Raw genomic sequence first — 18,531 nt, 5'->3', positions numbered from 1 at the left:
AGCTTCCCCTGTTCACATGTGACCACTAGCATCACGCTCTATAAACAGTACAGTGGACTCAGCTCATGTCAGTCATGTCAAGCAGTAGGTTTTGGAGCCTTGCGTTACGAGTTATTTGTTTTTCATCTTCAGTTAACGCTGCTGCCTCCTTAATGGGGACACTCGGATCTTTCATCTAAAGTTTCATGACTTCAGGCCTCTTTGGTTTCAGTGCCTCTGCCCCGTGTTAGCAAAGCCCTGCCTGTCAAAACTGAAAGGCAGAAAACGTGCCTGGTCAGCACCGGGGTGACCTGGAGGACGAACTGTGGTTCCTCCTCCTGCTTCACACCAACCCTCAAACATCTTACAGTCCATTAAAATCCCATCATAACATCCCACACACATCCACACATTTGCAATGAACTCTTTAGGAAATGTTTCTAAAGTCAAGCGTCACTGGAGATACTCTAATGTAGAGCCTCTGAACTATGTAAAACCAATCAGTTTCTTGTTTTCCTAGCTTCATCTCTCTCTACATTACATGCTGACGCCACTTGTTGACAAAAGAAAAGGCCCTCCCAGACGTTGGAGTAAGTAAAGCAAGCAGGGATTTCTGTCCTTCTACGCTCCCCAACGCAACAAGCTAAAATTAGAACCGAGAAAGACTTTTCACTTTCCCCGTGTGTGCTGTCAGTCAGCGACCGACACAGGAATCTGAGAATTTATGCTTTAGTTCAACGTTTAAATAAGCGCAGCTCTGGTGCAGTGACCCTGAAAGTATTTGAAAGAATATTGGTTTTTACGGCGTCCTGACACGATGGCCCACCTGTGGATGTTCAACAACTCTTCTTCCTTCAAGTACAGCAAAATGTTTTCAAAAAATAAACTTCCTGACTACTAAAAATTAAACTGAATGCTTTGAATCGTTGTTTCATACAGGAGAAATTCTTGTCATCCTGTCTTCTCTAAATGCAAATGATTTCAGCACTTCTGTGAGATTGTTTTAATCAGTATTTTTAGCCATTTACAAATGTAACACAATCTTTGTTTTAAAAACAACTTCTCTTTTTCAAGCTATCTGGATATTATTAATTATTCCAAACTCTCAGCCTGATGCCCTCAGATATCTGAAGTTAGCTGGTGAGCATAAGCAAACAAATATAGCATCACTTCACACACCTAAATATAGACCCCACAGTGAAAAAAAAAACTATTTTAATAACTTTTAAATTTAATTTTAATTGCCATTTTGCGTGCTTTTTACAGGCCTCATTAAAACGTAGTAGCCTACTTGGATTCATTGTTTGTGTCACAATGAATTCTAGTAGTCCAACAGAGATGATGCTGTGAGGATGTTTTTCTTCAACAAACCTCTGAAATAAAGTTATTAAAGCCTACAAAAACAAACTTTTCAGCGTAGCAAGAACCCTGAACACACAGCCAGAGCTTCAAAAGGAAAGTTTTGATCAAAATCCGGAGCTAAATCCAACACAGGCAATATGGAAAGAGTTAAATTTATCCAACCTAATGTAGCTTCATCTGTCTTGCAAATGAGAATGAATCAAAGTTTCAATCCTTAGATGTGGAAGAGATGCAGTAAAAAATCCAGCATTTTTTAATTTTGTTTTACTGAGGAGAGTTTGAGTGCAAATGCATTTCATGCTGTTTCTTTTACATACATGACAACAAAAAAAGCACTACTTTGACTTGGTCTATCAGATAAAATCATTATTAAACACAAGTTTGTGGTTTATTGTGACAAAGTTAGAAAAGCTTAAAGAGTGTGAATGTTTCTGCAGGGCTCTGATGACAGCGCGAACTTTCATACCTCTGAGTTGAAGCGTATTTGACAAACGTTGCAGGAGATTATCGGCCTCTTTGTTTTCACAATAGGCGGCCCGAATGTGTGCGTCATCACAGCCTTCTGGATCGGGTCCATCTGAGGAGAGACGAGCCAGAGGTCGCATCAAACATTCAGCAGCACATGGCGAATTCAGACGGCGCCGTTCAGTCCTCCTGTGGAGCATGTAAGGCCTCCACTGAGGAAACGTGGATGGGAGTCGAACGAGTGAAGGTGAATGACAGGGGAAGCTGCAGCAAGACGACGTCTAACAGAGAGCTGGAGATCGATCAGTGATTTAACTTCAACAATCTTTCTCATTCACATCAGGGTCAAGAGAGCCCTGATCACAAGCTCCCGACCCCGAGCAGTTCTTGGTGATGTTGATTCATGTACTAAATATTCATTTTTAATTTTATTGTCAAAATCAAATTCAAAAACAAATTTTATTTGTATAGCACATTTCAACAAGGAAGCATTTCAAAGTGCTTTTCATCATCAAAATACAAAGATACAAAGTAATAGAGCACAAAACATGTTTGAATGTTTCTTAAAAAAATAGAGTTAAACAATTTTTTTTTTAAATGCAGTTTTGTGACTGAAATTATGCGAAAAGTGGATAGAAAATGCAAAAAAAATCAACAGCGGAATGACCTCCCTCCAGAAAATGTAGACATTTTTTAATATATTCCATATTTAAGTCATTGTGCTATAACCTAAAATTAACGCATCTAACCCAGTAATTTCTAAATGAAGCACAGACATGGAGCCTGTTATTTTCATTGAAGGGTTTTCCTGCCATTCTTTCTCAGCCGACTCGTTTGAGCTCCCTGACCTGTTAGTGGGGTTTGAACAACCACAGAGCTGGGTGTTGCCTTGGTTAAACAGCCAAAAGTACACCGAGGTTTTACTCAGCCTATCATCTCCGGCTCACTCTGAATGCATGTTGCTATATTAGATGGTTTACACCACGAAGCCTCGGGCAGCATCGAGAGCTCTGTAGTTCGTCTGAAATCTCCAACGTTGCTTCAATGAACTGCAGATCCCTTCCAGGTATCTATTGATGTAGTTGTTAATTATGGAAGATTAGTTAATTTGTGTAGCACATTTCAGCAGCAACTCAAAGTGCTTCACAGGATAATCCATGAAAAAGAAAAATAAGAACATTGCTGTGGCACAGTAAAGGAAAATAAAGACAATCGATGAAGTTCCAGTTATCAAAGGCAACTCTAAACAAATGATTTAAAGGCATTCAGTGTTTAAACATTTTTGCAGTTTTCTGGAAGTTTTTTTCAGATTAGAAAAAGCTGCTTGCTGCTTCTCCATGTTTGCGTCTGGTTCTGCATGCAGAGCAGATCTGTTTTGCCCTATTTCTGCCCATTTTTCCCCGAGTCAAACTGAACCAGACTAAACACCGAGCATCCATGAATAGTAATTTTACAAGTCCATTTCAAGTGTTTATCCAAACATCAGGACGCCAATGCCACCCTGTTCCACTGTGGGGACGATACAAACATGTCAATCTGCACCAAAAAGTTAAATTCACACTGAACACTTTTGTAAGACATTGCTGCTTCATTCATGTTTTTATGCAGGTTTTGTAGGTGAAGCACAATGAAACACGTACTCTGTTTCTGACTTTTGTCCACAGTCTGATTGATGTTTCCCGCGTTGCATCTCCTCGCTGCACTTCTTTGGGCACCTGTTCTCGTCAGGATCTCCATCTGTGCACCTGTCCCCACTGTTACGACCTCATTAACTTATTTTATCTACTCCTTGTCTCCTCTTTCCCGCTCTCATACACTGGGGCTTTTGTTGCACCTGCACTCTGTCCTGTTCGCTTTGTATTGCGTTTTTCACTATGTGGTGCTTGGATCGGTTGACATTATTTAGCTTTAATTGTTGCAAATGCTAAATTAAATAAGACTGAACTCATTTTCTGCATTGGGGCCTTAAAGATTTAGTCCTCCTCAGTCTGCTCTTTAGGTAACGATCCAGACTTTTGGCATTTTGCCTCATTCTCCTCTTTGATCTCTTCAGGAAAAACTCAAGAGTAATTCAGTTTGTTAGATCATCAACAAATGCCACAGCTTAGGCTTACATTTTAATGGTGTCATCTTGAGATGAATTGCTTTCTAATTGAAGTAATGAAACTCATTTTGTGAAGACTTAAGAAAGTCAGTTTCCTCTTTATTAGAAGATAAAGATAAGCTTTCATCTGTGTGTATGATTCAAAAAAGACAGAGAAATACTTTACGCTTGTCTCCATGCAAACACCGAGTATCTTCTGTAACCTCTAAAGCCAAACCTCAGACTAAGTGTTACGTTTTAAATATGTAGCTGAGGACGACAAAATCATAGACTTTGTCAATTTTCCCAGCACAAAGAGAGAGTGATTTGAATTAAGGTGCATTGACACTAGTGGTCACCCTAAATGTCTTCAACGAAGCAGGATGAATCACAAAGCTTTGCAGGGGCGAGTCTGTCTGAGTGCATGCAGATGAGAACACTGATATTGTGTTTATGCATCTCTGTTTGTGACCAGCTTGACCTTCACATGAAACCCAATCTGGAAATGAAAAGGAGCCGCAGAAAACGCTGACTGCGGCGAACACAGCCTGTGCCTCTTATTTGATTGATTAGCTGTAACTCATTTTATTGCAGCAAACCACTTGGCTGTACTTCTTTTCAATCACGCTGAAACCGGCTGTGCTGAATAGAAAAACAGCTGTCACCCCCATCATTTCAGATGACACAATGTACAATAAGATAAGATGGACTTTATTGTCCCGCTGGGAAAAATCTGCCTTGGTATAAATAAAACACAAACAATGGACAAAACTGTAAATTGTACAGTGCAACCACCACTAGGACGTTTGCTATCAAGTGAAAATAGTCTCACAATATCTGTGTGTGTGTGTAAAAGTATTTGTACGTGTGCAAAAGTATCTGTGCGTGTGTAAGACTGGATTTGTAAAATTCAAAAATAAAATAAACCTTCTCCTATGCCTACAAATGTTGAAAAAGTACGTACAAGTCACCTGGATTAAAAAACTAAAGTTTAGAGGATGAAAACACTAGACTCATAGCAAACCTCAGATGACCCAGCTTTTTACTAGCATGTAAACGCACCATCTACACTGGGAGCTCCCGAAGTGTGAAATGAGTCTCAAAAATACTCGTACACTTGTAACCGGATCTGTGCGTAAATGCAGTTTTGTGTGTGAGACTTGTGCAAACTTTTTCAACATTTGTAGGTGCAGGAGAAGGTTTATTTTACTTTTAAGGTTTACAAATCCAGTATTGCACACCCACAGATATTTTCACACACATACAGATATTTTTTATAGACGCACAGATATTTTTACACAAAATATTTTCCACAAATATTTTGAGACTCATTTCACTCCATAATTTGCCCTCTTGAGCAAGTGAAGAGTTAATGACAAACAGAAGGGGACAGACTCATTGTGTATATTTGAACCTAAGTGCAGAGGGACGAGGGAATGCTTGAAGCAATTACTGCATCTCTGGGGAGCCTTTTACTACCGGCCTGAAGCATGAATCTCATACTCTGAATTCAACCACATCACTACGATCTACTATTCTATAAACCTGTCTAATTATGGCTTGTGAAAAAATGACCTAAAGACTTGAACATTGGCAAAGTTACAAGTTAGTCTTTGGGGGATCTGTGTAAATCAGGTGATGTCAGCCATGAGTGTGAGATATATGTTGAAATATATGTATTTCAACAAAGGCTTGTCAGAAACACTGAGTATTTCTGTGTCAATGCATGACCACAGTAAATCAGAGCCACCAAATCAGTGTTTCCATCATACCAGTGACTGTAGATGCACCAAAACCTCCTCCAACTTGGTGCAGAATTAACAAAAGACGTTGTAAGTTATTGTTGAAATGATGCTAGTGCCAGTTATTGTTACTGTCCATTTCATCGACATCCAAATGTTAAATTCTCGTCTATCTTTTGAGGTAAATGGTAGTGAGTTAAAGACGCATCGCTGTGTTCGCGTGCTGGTGTGTGAGAACTCACGGCGTTAAAGTTGTGGAAGAGGCCTATGCCGGCCGGATGAGGCGACTCCAGGGGAAACTGGAGGAAAGGCTTCAGGTCCAGAGGCGGTGGGAGGACAGGTGGGTTCCTGAGGAAGGCAGGGACCGGCGCCGGTCGGTTTACACTTCCTGTTGTAGAGAAGAAAACAAAACGTTACATGTTTTGATGACATAAGTCAAGTCCATATACAGTATATTACTATGAAAACAGAAACCAAGAGGCTTGCATTTATGTACAAGAAACTTTTGTCAAAAGAGCCAAAAGTCAAAAGTAATTATAGGACCAAGAATAAAAATTTACAGTATTATTTTTTGTTGGAATTTGCTGTATTAAAAGAAATGCATGTAGTTTTCTGATTTTTTAAAACTCAATTGAACAAATTTAATCTCAGGTATAACAGTGCAGTTGGGGTCACCTTTATTAAATTTAGACAAATTTAATAAATCAAGTAGAAGGCGATTTGGGTGCAGATGTCAGCTTTTCAGTAAAACTCTGTAAGTAAATGTGCTATAAAAGTTTCATTTTAAAAATATGAATATTTTGTGTTGTTCATAGCATTTTCCACTGCAAGGAAACTGTGTTGGTAATAATGTTACCCTGATTAAAAACAAACCGTTTAATGAACAAATCTGTATCATTGTTGAATTGCAGTGGGGAGGGCACAAAGAAACCAGACCAAACTTTGGGAATCCCTGAATTAAGCTTTATTGACCTTATAAAAACAGATGCTGAATACAAAACAACATTTCTCCATCAGTGTTTAAAATGGAAGTCCACTCCTCCACAACATCATCTTCTTCTCCTCTCCTCTCAGTAGCTCAGCGGCAGTGAACGCTGCTCTTGAGGAGTCTGCTGTGATGGGCAGGAGGGCTAAGCTCCTTAAGCCTCGCAGCTGGGCCGCTGCAGATATCAGTCTATACTCAAATTCTCTCCCTCTCTCTCCAAACTCTGTTTTCTGTTTCCATTTCATGGTCGCTTACTCCGCCTGCCTCTGGCTCCCTTGTTCACCCTCTCAGCCCAGCACCGATTCCTGTGTTTCGTTCATCTACATTCTTCACAGCTGTTCCAATGCCTCTTTTCTGGATTTTGAAGATAATCAGTCACAGAACGAGGTGCAACATTTTCTGTGGTCATTATAGACAGTCAGCATTGCTCAACTTTGCCATTTTATGATGGCAGAGTTGAGCATCATAACATGCTCAACTCTGTTCTGAACAACATTTTGTGTTCAGAAAAGCTGGAAATTTAGAGGACAAAAGAGGATGCTCCTTGTTTTGGCAACAATGAAAACGTAAAGGAATTAGAGGAAAAACCTTCTTGTGCTGTTGCTGTTTTGTGTCTCATCCTACCTCCATTTTGTTCCAATGCACTTAACCATTGCAAATAATTGTATTTCTCCTGGTGGTTTGGATATTGATACACAATAATCATAAAACATCATTGAAATAAATTTAGATCTCATTTATAATTTGTTAATTATTTTTTAGTTGATATTAAACATCCCTGATGCAGGTATGAACTGATGCAAAACCTGATAAAGTATGAAATGTTTGGCCGCCACGTTGACCAAAGTGCTTCACGATTCAATTTGTGGACTTTTATTTGGAACAAAATTGTCAAATTTAATACCCGCTGTTTTTTTATGTGGCCACATAAAAGGACATTCAGCAACATTTTGTGTGCTTGAAAATGAATTTTATCAATCAAATCAAAGTCTAATTTACTGCCAAATTATATTAATGTGAAAAGATGTTCAGTGTTTGTCAAGTCAAGAAGTATTCATCATTTACAGACAAACTAGTGGGTAATTTTATTAATACGTTTTGATGCATCTGGTCCTTTAAGGATTCATGATCTTGTTATAAACCGAAATGAAAATGAGTTTGATAATCTGCTGTAAATGTTCAAACTCTGGAAGGGAACATCACTGTTTGACTGTGCAATATTAGAAAACACTTAGAAACATTTGTACTTAAAGGTTTGAGCATAATGGGGAAATAAATGCAAAATTCAAAGTGTCTGGGATCATGTGAGGCAAAAGGTTAGAAATCATCACGTTCCCAGAAAGGAATGTCTTTTTTGCACCACAGATGGTTCAAAGCACTGCAGGATTTTACATGCAACAATAACCAATGTATCTTTAAAGAGTAATAACTCTTGAACTTTGACAAATCTGTTCAGATTTGCAGAACCAGAAATGCCAGCTGCTGAATCAATACCAGCGATAGATGCTGACAGGCTTAAATAAAGTGTAAGAGTAACACATTATTCTGTGGAGTGTGGCAGATTTAATATGTAATAATCAGTGCAATTTAATGGTGTCCAGCTTCTGTCAGTCTCTGTGTGTCCATCACTCTGCTGTCTGTAACTGGGACCTTATTTTTTAAAAATATTACACACACAGTTCAATCAACACCAGCAGGTATGGCAGATTAACTTTGGCCTTTTTAACATTTGTACAAACAAAATGGGATGACACACGACATGCAGCGTAAAACTTAAAGCAAGATCTGAAGTTGACTAAATTTAAGAGTAAAAGTGTGAAGCTTGCAAGCCTGAGATCATCATCCTTGTTGTGAAGTCAGTCAGTCTCATGGTGTGTGGATGTTTTACTACAGAAAGCCGTGCAGGTCAATGTGTGAAACTATTTAAGCAACATCTCAAGACTTTAATGGTAATCCTAACCACCCTAAAATGAGAAAGTTTAGTTTTGATGTCGTGTCTCTTCATACAGAGTATGCACAGGTACATCTCAAAAACTTTTAAAGTCATGAAAAGATTTATTTTTGTTAAATATTTCAGATAACGAAGCATACAAGTGCATACAAGCCAACAGATGACAAAATTCCAACATTCAATGTCTCAGAAAATTTGAATATTGTGAAACAGCAACATTTTGTAAACTCATGGTATCACACCCTAATCAGCAAATTATCTCATAGGTTTCCTGAGTCTCTGAAAGGTCCCTGAGTCTCTGAAAGGTCCCTGAGTCTCTGAAAGGTCCCTGAGTCTCTGAAAGGTCCCTGAGTCTCTGAAAGGTCCCTGAGTCTCTGAAAGGTCCCTGAGTCTGGGTAGGACACCACCATAGTGGAAGACAGATGTTTGAAAGATGTCCAAAAGGCAGGAACTGACAGCGTCTACATGGAAGTCATGAAAAGATCAGAGCTAAAGACGCTGCTGTATCCAAACATATTGAAAGAAAGTTGAGTGGAAGGAAAAAGTGCACAGGGATAACCATTCTTAAAGTCAAGTCACACCTGAATCACGGACAACATTATAAGCATCTAAATCATAAATGTTACAAGAAATACTATTGTTGAAATATTTCTCTGTACATGTGATGAATTTATTCAATATTTGAATTTCACTCTCTGAAATAAGTGAAAAAAAAATTTTTTTAGAAATATATCTGTCAGTAAATATTATTATTATTTTGTATACTTTAAGAGTTTATTTGAGTTACTAGTAACTTAATTTTCTTTTTTTCTTTCGCTTGTTTGGGCTGTCTGTGGGCGGAGCCTGTGGCTTTAAAAGCAGGCGAATCATTTGTGGTTGTGGATGTTTTGTATTTACCTAAAACAGAACTTCCCAAAATGTTTTCCTAAAAATGTTTTGCTCAGCAGCATCGAGAAATCCAGTCGACTGTGTTTAGATTAGCTTACAGTGTATTTAAAACAGCAGCTCATCCAGGTGGTCGTTCAATCTAAACTGTATTCAGGCGGTTAGTCTGTAATGTTTAATACCAGCATCATCGCTGTTTCCTTTCAGGTTAATGAAGCTTATTCCTGACACGCTTCTGGTAAATCTGAAGCTCATTTTACGCTACATTACAAGTGAAAGGTCACAGCCCGTCTTCTATTATAAGTCTCTATTTAAGATGCAGACAGTTACACTGGAGGGCAGTTCTTTACAGTTCTGCACCATCGCTGAGCCGCTCAGTTCGGTGTGTGCGCCAGCGTGGCAGCGCTGTCCTCCCTGACCTACCCTCCTTCTGAGTGATTTACAATGACATCAGATAAGCGAAACGGCGTGACTCTTCAGCAGCAAACACGCCGGGAGGGGTGGGAGCATTGATTGGACACATTCTGAGGAGCGTTAAAGTGTTAAAGAGCTGCCAAACTCAATAAATCCAGGCACCACAACCCACAGCTCCTTCACTTCACGAAAATAAATGCCATCTCACTGACTTTCCCTTTTCTAATGCAAATGTTTGGGTGATAAAAAGATCAATGCGTCTGTAATGGCTTATTGAATTTTTTTTTGTGAGTTGTGATCAAAGGGTTTTTGGTCAGAAATGAAGAGAAAACTAAAGAAAAACTGATTTTTTCCCTCTCCAGTTTCCCAAACCACATTGCATACACACACACACAATCCAATGGATGCGACTGAGGCCTCCTAAATTGGCAATTTATTTAGCTTATTTAGCTTTAATGATGGTGGAGGTAAAGCCAATGCCAGAGACGTCCTCTGAGCCTTTCTGTATTCCCTGGTTGCGTCCGTCTCTCTGCTCTACGACGGCTTCAGGACGGACGCCGACAGAACTACCTAAATAAAATTCGAGTCAGAAACATGGCAGACTTTGCTCCAAAAAAAAAAAAAGAGAAAAAAAAAAGATTTTAAGCCACGTTTGGTTACGGGCCTGTCAGCTCGACGATGCCAGCAGTGGCACATCTGCATCTAAATGGCCTGCTGTGCAAAGATGACTCTGAAATGAGAGTCTGCAGTGGATTAGCCTCCCCCCCCCTACAAAATGCCCCGCTTACTGTCACTGCAGCAGGGTGGGAGTGAGTCTGTTAACCAGAAACCCACGTGATGATTCTGTTTGTCTTCCCAAAACATTTTCACGAAGAAAGACAAAAAAGGAACAACTGAGCAAAAAGAGTTGATTGCACATTTTGGTGGCAGATGGCATCATTTGTACGTTTGTGATTTATGACTCTTGATTCTAGTTTTGCTGCAGCAGTGCTGAGCTGTTCGTCAGCCGCATTTTGACGGCTGACATTTATAACCCCTCTTGAGCAAATCAAGTGCTTTTAGCTATTTGTTACACAAACCCGTTTCTAGTGCGAGGTACAAATGCAGTGCAGCTGTGTTTGAGGCTCCTAACCTTTCGCAGTGGAGGATGGTCCTTTCTTAATGTCGCTTGCTGCGACTGCGAAGGACTGAGCATGAAATCCAATTTACTGCAGCTCAGCTTACCCTCAAGTCAGAGGCAGCTATTTCAACCTAGGCGGGGGATGGACGGCCGTGTGTCAGCTCTCTGCGCACACAACCACACACAAACCTCTGGAATGTGAATGAAGGGTGCTTTAGAAAGAGTAACTTGTGCGCTTTGGGGTGATAAATGTTGAGTTTTGTTCTGTGTGAGATCGAGACGGTGAGGAAAGGACAGAGTGAAGATGGGAGCCGTTTGGTTCCAGACTGCACTTTGTTTTAATGATAGATGCTCTGCACTCCAGCAGCCCAACTTAAATGCAGACTCCCAGGGAACTCGCTCAAGTCGTCCTTCGCTGGAAATGTGTGCGTGTGCTCACAAGATTAGCCAGTCCATTTTCCAGTCGGCTTTCTGATTTTATGCAAAATTGGTAATTAAAGAAATGTTTCTATTTGCCCCTGAAGGCTTTTAGCACTGCTCTCATCATCATTTCTAGATTGCCTGTTCTTAATATTCCCCAGTTTGTTTGCTTTTTTTTTTATCGTTTTCTTGTTCTGAAGCATCATTAGGTTGTAAAAACCGGTCATTCAGAACCTGCAGATGAAAAGCAGGAGCTGGTTGAGACATAATGACAGTATGTTGAGTGGCTGGAATCAACCGAGCGAGAAAAAGAGGTCTGCACGAGGAGATGAGGTGGAACGAGCGGGAAAGCATGCGAAGAGAGAGAGAGAGAGAGAGAGAGAGGGGGGGAAAGAAGGAGGGAGCGAGCCGCATATTTCGAGGTGAGTCCAAGGTTAGCGGCGCAGGTAAAGCAGGCTGTTAACCTGCAGGTTAATGTACAGAACGGACGCCAGCTGCCTTGAAGGCAGTCCTAGTCCCTGGTGTGTCTTTTTAAAGAACAACATGCAGCTCTGTCAAAGCGGAGAAAGCTGTCCAGTCAACACCTCCGTCTAACCTTTGTCATGTCCACTACACAATGTCATGCATGAACTACTTTGTTTCATGCTGGCTTTGTTCCTGGTGGGCAGATCTGATTTAATATTTCCTCTAACTGTGATGTAAACAACCTATACAGCTCATACAGATTTCTTTTGTTTCTGGATTTAAATATCTTTGAATAAACTCAATTTCTTTTAGCTGAGTTCAACTCCTCTCACCATACCAAAGAGCTGCCTGACTTTAACCTTTAAAAAATGACGGAGACTGAACTTCTCTGAGGGAAATTCAGTGACCCAAACTTTCACAAACCGCAGCTCTGGAGAGATGAGAAACACCCACTACTATTAATCTCGTTAAAGGTTACAAAAACTTTTAAGGCTTGGAGACTGAACCAAATGATCTAGAAAGACTCAATAAACAAGGCTTACCAAAGGAAATTCTTTGTCTTTCTGATGTAAAATTTGAAACTGCTAAAGGTGGAGCCGATTGATTTTTTTGGGGACTAAAATGTTTTTTAAACATCTTTAAATATGGGGGCTTCATCCAGCTATTGTCCTTTAAGTTTACTGATTTTCTTACTTCATAGCAAATTATTGCTATGAAGTAAGAAATTGAAAATAAATTGAAATTATTTATTCAATTTACATACAAATGAATAAATAAGCACTCAGAAGAAATCTAAACTTGTTGCAGGTGGTTATGGTTCAGTTGATGGAGAAGTTCTCTGACAACTGAAAGGTTGTGAGTTTGACTCCTGTTCAACAAAACAGCAGGTTTCCCAAAACCTTTGACTCAAATCAAAATAAGTTTGACAGAAGGTTTGTATTCTTTTTTATCTTATTCTGTCAAATTTGGATCAATTCTTCATCTACCTGTTAATCTGTTGATTCTACGACATTTAAATGCACTTAAAGACAGATATCCACAGAAATGTCGTCCATAAATTCATAGAACTCTAAAAATGGACTTCGTGAGGAAAGAGAAACCACTGAGGATTGGAGTCTGGAATATCAAGCCATTTTGACATTAAATGAGTTGGAACCTGGAATACTTTTAGAGGTCAGATATAAGTGCAGAACATTTATTATATTTTGGTAAATATGCCGACCAGCCATTAAGCCGTGCACTTGGCAGGATCCAGTCCTCCTGGATCGCCTGGAGCATCAAACCATTTGTCAAAAAATACTTAATGAAGGTGGCCAAAAAAAGACGAGGCCTCTTAGATGCATTAAGACGCTTCGGTGCCTGTTGATAGACTTTGTCAGAGGTCACGTTTTGTTTAGCACGAGGCTGTGTGATTGTGTGTGGTTTCCCAATCGTTCCGAGATTATTGTGAAACCTACATCCTCCAAATTCCTGGCATTTCCACTGCAGTACCGCCTGTGCACCCAAATTATACAAAAACCAACCATTCTTTCTGGATGCTTAATTTTTCTCTTGTGGAGTATTTTTGTTGCTAATGTTGGTGGTGAATAATGAGTTTAAAGGAGGGAAGGGACCCATATCAAATTATATTTAATGGCCTCATAAGACCTTCAGCCATCTGTGTTTATTGTGTTAATGCAGCGTTTTAATTACATCAGTTTTACTGAGTTCAAGTTGATGGCTCAAACATAAAAAGGCTTGTGTAAGTCTGCCACTCTCACATTTTAAAAATGCTGAAATGCCCTATTCAGCTCATATTTTGACGTAAAGTTTTGCAGGTTAAAGCAAACAGACGCATCTTTTGTCACGTAGCCACACCGAGCAAAAAGAGGATCACCAAGAGCTCCACCGTGTCAACACAACAACCAGCACTGCATTATTGCTTCTTTTGTCAAACAATCCACACACCTGCTGGGAACAGCAGGGCAGCACTTATCTGTAGATGTGAACCTATAGAAACCAGGGAGTGCAAGCTTGAGAGGTTATACAAGAAGGATGCACACAAAAGAAACCGTGTGCAAAAAGAGCAAACAGTGGCCTTGGATAAACAGAGAACATGTAATAGCAAAAAGAAATAAGCAAGCCAGTAGATATATTTTTACTGGAGTGTGTTTTTAAAGCTGACCTGGGTATAAATTTTGAGTATAAAGTTTTGAAGCAAGACGAAAGGCTTTTCATACTTTCTAACTAAAGAATGTCAACACTGGTGTCCTCTGGCTACCTTTAAAATCTAGACGAGCCAAGACTTGTTGTCTTCAGACACGTTTAAATGTTCCGGCAGTGAAATGAATAAATAAAATCGTCATGACAATTTTCTCAGCTGTCTTGCTTGCGTTTGCAAATATAAAACATTAATCAACTTTTGTACCACTTATACTTGAATGTTCAGAAAGTGACTCAATCCATATTAACTCTCGTCCTAAAAGTGATAAATGAAGGTAGAGGTTTCCCTTCTGGCTCCAGCGGAGTTGCACCAGCAGCTTTTTTGTTCCCGCTGCTTTTACAGGTGTGTAAACATGGCGCCACATGACATCTTGTCAGAGTCAGCATACAAAAAAGGATGTTGACAAGCGTTTTGGCAGTGACAACACAGCGACCGGGTGAACGTGATAAAACAATCAGCTTCTTCACTCAAAGTTATTTTCACATCCATTTATCCGCAAGCCCAACTGGTTTGCACATTTTCTTTGAAATTTGCATTATTGGGCTGCAAATGTCAAAGCAAACACATTTTTTTTTTACTAATTTCCAGTTGATTTTTTTATACTTGACCTTGAAATCACACTCTTTCTAGAAAACAAGGCAAGCAGATGAGAGGAGAGCAAAATAAGAGTGAATCTAGTGTGACATCAGATGTGCATATATAATGACATCCCTAAGACTTTCTCTGAAACATTCCACCCGGCCATCATCTCCTCGCCGTTTCATTCTGAAGGGTTGGTGCTGGGTGTGCTGCAGCTCCGGCTGCATGTTTTTTTTTTTTTGTTGTTCTTGCTGGAAAATGAAGATTTAAGTCTTCTGCAGCTTCTGATGGGTTTTATTCCAATGTTTCTTCTTCCACAAGTTTCTTGCGTCCTCTACCCGGTTTGCCTCAAACTGCAAAAAGGTCTTGGTATTGCCTGTCTTTAAAAAATAGTTTCTTTCTTGCCAGGCTTTTGTGAAACCAGTTCCTGTTTAGTGACGTCCTCTGAATGTCTCCAAAACTTCATCCCCAAACTTTTGTGTGTTCATGTTTTCTAGCCCAATCCTTTGGGCTGAACAGTTCAGCAGCATGTAAACTGAGATTAAATGACACATGTCACTTCTATGAATTAACGAGGTAATGTATAGGTAAGAGGTTGCTCTGGATTTAGATTTGCGGTGTCAGAATTAGCGTAAGATTCTGATACCTGTATTTTGTCTGCAAGTTCACCGTTTTGATTTGACCTTCCCTTATCTAACGTATTTGAACAGCTTGTCACAATTTGCTCAAATTTCAAGCTACCCAGACGCCCGAAATGTTCACTGGTTTGTCAGACATGCAGAGTGACGCGAATATTTCTCCAATTTAAATGTCAATACATTTCACCCTTCGTTGCATCGCCCTGATAAAGGTCATCCTGTTCGTCAGGGACAACGTGTACCTGTGATTTCTTCAGAGGACATTTACGGGACAAGGACATATTTGTTTGAAATGCCTGTGTGTTCGTGCGCCTGTTGTAAATAAACAAACATACAGAAACACAGAATTTATGCAATCTGTGATTTGTTTTTATCTATGCGTGTGTGTATGACAGAGAGAGAGAGACAGAGAGAGACACTGGTTCAGCAAGCTGTGATGCAAGCAGTGAAGTTTCACATACTGCTGAGTGGGGTCTTTGCATCAGACTGGAGGAAGCCTCGGCTCACTTTTAAATAAATAAAAACCCATGGGTCTGAAATATTCATCATGAAAAAATCACACAAGAGTTACTAAACTGAGCTCCACTCTTCTTTGCATCGAGGGAGCCAGCTTCGGCACAAATTTCTCGGTCTCAACCATTTTTATATTTTCCTTTCATCAAAGAAACAGATGGATGAGGAAGGGTTAGCAGAACGCGAGGAATGATAAAACGGTGGTGTGAAGAGAGGTGCTCATCCCTCCATCTTTGCAGTCAATGTCATTGATGCTATTTTGGTGCCTGCGTCTAACTCTATAAGGAAACTAATACAGTGCACGGACTTCCACCTACGCACGTTGTCAGGTTCATGAGTTTGTCTGTTCAGTGTTTATAATACACGTAGCGTTAAAGCCTCCGCACCGGGAAAGGGATTACCGCGAGCTGGAGCTTAAAGCCAGATCACAGGAAGACCCGAGTGGGGCTGAGAATAAAGCAAATATTTAGTCAGCGAACACCTACGCTGAACAAGGTCACTGCAGTTAATCAAATTTACTGAGTAGCTTCATTCTGGACTCATTATTTTTATGATTATTATTAATACACTGACGAGATGAGACATTGGGAGTGATCACAAGGATGTGGATTATAAATTAACAATGCTACTGGTTCTAATTAAATGCTGTCGATGAAATGAGGAGGACAATCTACGACACCAAACCCAATTTATCTGCATTTATAGGTGTATATTGTTAAATTGCTTCCCTCTTTATCGCAAGTTATATTTCCATGTTTGCATGTTTAAACAGTGAATGTAAAAGTTCACATAACCCATTTGAAATACCAGGTTCTGTGATGTATCAGCCATGATGTGACTCTATAATTCAGCATAAATGTGTTGCTGAGAAAAATGGGAAAAGCAGAAACTGCAATCACCTGTTTGCCTAAGCTAATACTTGGCTTAAATCAATTTTCAGATGAACTTTCAGCTTCCAATTTTATTGACTTTTAATCTGCAAACAATTACAGAGAATCTGATCAACCTTGAATGAGGTTCAGCTGTCCTGATACAATTTCCCCAATATTTTCTCATTTACATCCTTCACTTGTTTTGCCAAATTGACTTTTTTGACCTTTGCATCATATTATAGTGTTTTCCTTCATCAGAAACATCATGCATGTTTGAGGAATCCTTGACTCTCCCAGACCATCTTAGGATGAGAGTTTAAAACTCTGATTAAAGTCCTCTTGTGTTCAAATCATAATTATGTAAAATATTCAGAAAATATATTGAAGGAGCTCAAGAATAATTTTGGATGTTGGGGTTAGTAAATCCTTCTCGGTGCAAACAGAGAGTATATATACATATATACCTGAAAAGGGGTTATTGTTTTTTCACCCCTTTTCAGAAATAATTACGTTCCACTCATTTACTGTAACACCATTTGGTTATATAATGCTAGTAAATATTGTCAAACAGCAGAACCACACATCACATTGTTATGGATTCATAAGGGTTCATAATCTGACATATTTTATTTTCGAAGAATCAGATGAGGACCAGAATTAAAATGAATAGTAATTCAGTTTAACACTTCAAATTAAAAGAAAAAATGTCACAAAATTTAGCATTTCAAATAACATCTATCTCCATATTTAATAAATATTATGAACTACATATTTTCTGATACATCATTTTAAAAACATGGGTATGAAATGGTTGGTTTAAGCTACAAAATGAAAACAGGAAGTGGAATGTCATTGCTGACGCCATTGACATTTCTTTATGCCTGATTAAAATGCGATGCTGATGTTCAACGGTGTGACGGGGGTGTAAAAATTAAACTGCCTGACCGCTGACAGGAAGTGAGGCTGCATGTCATCATTTAACCTCCTTTCATCAACAATCTTCATTTGAGTCCTTGCTAATTAATTGTGACGCATCGACTGTCCGTGTGACGACTGAGGTAAAATTTTCTTCAGGATTTTATGACTTTGGCAGCCAATCTTGTCAAAAAATGCCCGACTTCAACATGTTTCTTATGCAGAAAAGAATCAGGGCCAGCTTCACTTCTACTTTGTCGAAGCAGATTTTCTTTCACATTCAGCTCTTATTCTTCTTCAGATATTGGCAGCAGCCCACATTTCACACAGAGTGAACATTTCTTGTCCTTTTCACTCACAGATGCTTTGTTGGATTCAGATTTAAATCATTCCAAAACCTAAATTTACAGTTTCTTTTCAGTGTAAGATTAAAGTCACTAAAAACTAAAAGTAATCTTCTTCTGTAGACTGAAATGTTGAACTATATGTGATTTTTCTAGCAATGACAAAAAGTAAATCTCCATCTCATCACAAGGTTTTTGGCAGCTTGGATGTTTTCTTTGAAAGAGAAGCTGACTCTTTTACTTCTACAATACATCTTCAGAGTTGATGTCTGTAGGGTCATTTTGTGATGTTATTCTGAAATTTTTGTTTGTACAAATCAAGTAATCATGTTACCTCTAGCTACAAAAATGCTGCATGTATCAAACATGACTTGTAAGAAATCTGACTTTGTAATTTGATTCCTTAAAATTAGGCCTCAAAAACCTCTAGAAGCTCCTGATCTTTACAAAACGTCATCTCAACAATGCTACTCCATGATGCCGTTGATAACCATTCTCAGAAGCGTTGGACTGAGAAGTAGTTTGTCTGATAAGCTCAGCTAATTGCTGCTGCCACTAGTCTGGAGGAGCTGAGTTTAGAGGCTCTGTGGAGCACA

General features: G+C 39.3%; 1 protein-coding gene across 3 annotated transcripts in view; it reads right to left on the bottom strand.

Annotated features, from left to right (window-relative positions):
• LOC129357837 (zinc finger protein 385A-like) overlaps nucleotides 1–18,531 on the bottom strand; it is a 40,110-nt gene that overhangs the window by 14,473 nt on the left and 7,106 nt on the right. For all 3 annotated transcript variants that reach the window (XR_008605635.1, XM_055026823.1, XM_055026825.1), the window contains exons 2-3: nucleotides 5,874–6,019; nucleotides 1,808–1,918 (exon numbers count right to left, since the gene is read on the bottom strand). Coding sequence is in view for 2 of the 3 variants with exons in the window: in XM_055026823.1 (XP_054882798.1) it covers nucleotides 1,808–1,918; nucleotides 5,874–6,019 (257 nt within the window). In the remaining variant the exon portion in view is untranslated. The remainder of the gene's footprint in view (nucleotides 1–1,807; nucleotides 1,919–5,873; nucleotides 6,020–18,531) is intronic.

Source organism: Poeciliopsis prolifica, unplaced genomic scaffold, assembly GCF_027474105.1.
Source record: "Poeciliopsis prolifica strain line A6 unplaced genomic scaffold, Auburn_PproV2 SCAFFOLD003, whole genome shotgun sequence".
In the NCBI taxonomy this organism is placed as follows: Eukaryota; Metazoa; Chordata; class Actinopteri; order Cyprinodontiformes; family Poeciliidae; genus Poeciliopsis; species Poeciliopsis prolifica.
This window is presented reverse-complemented; position numbering and strand designations above follow the sequence as displayed.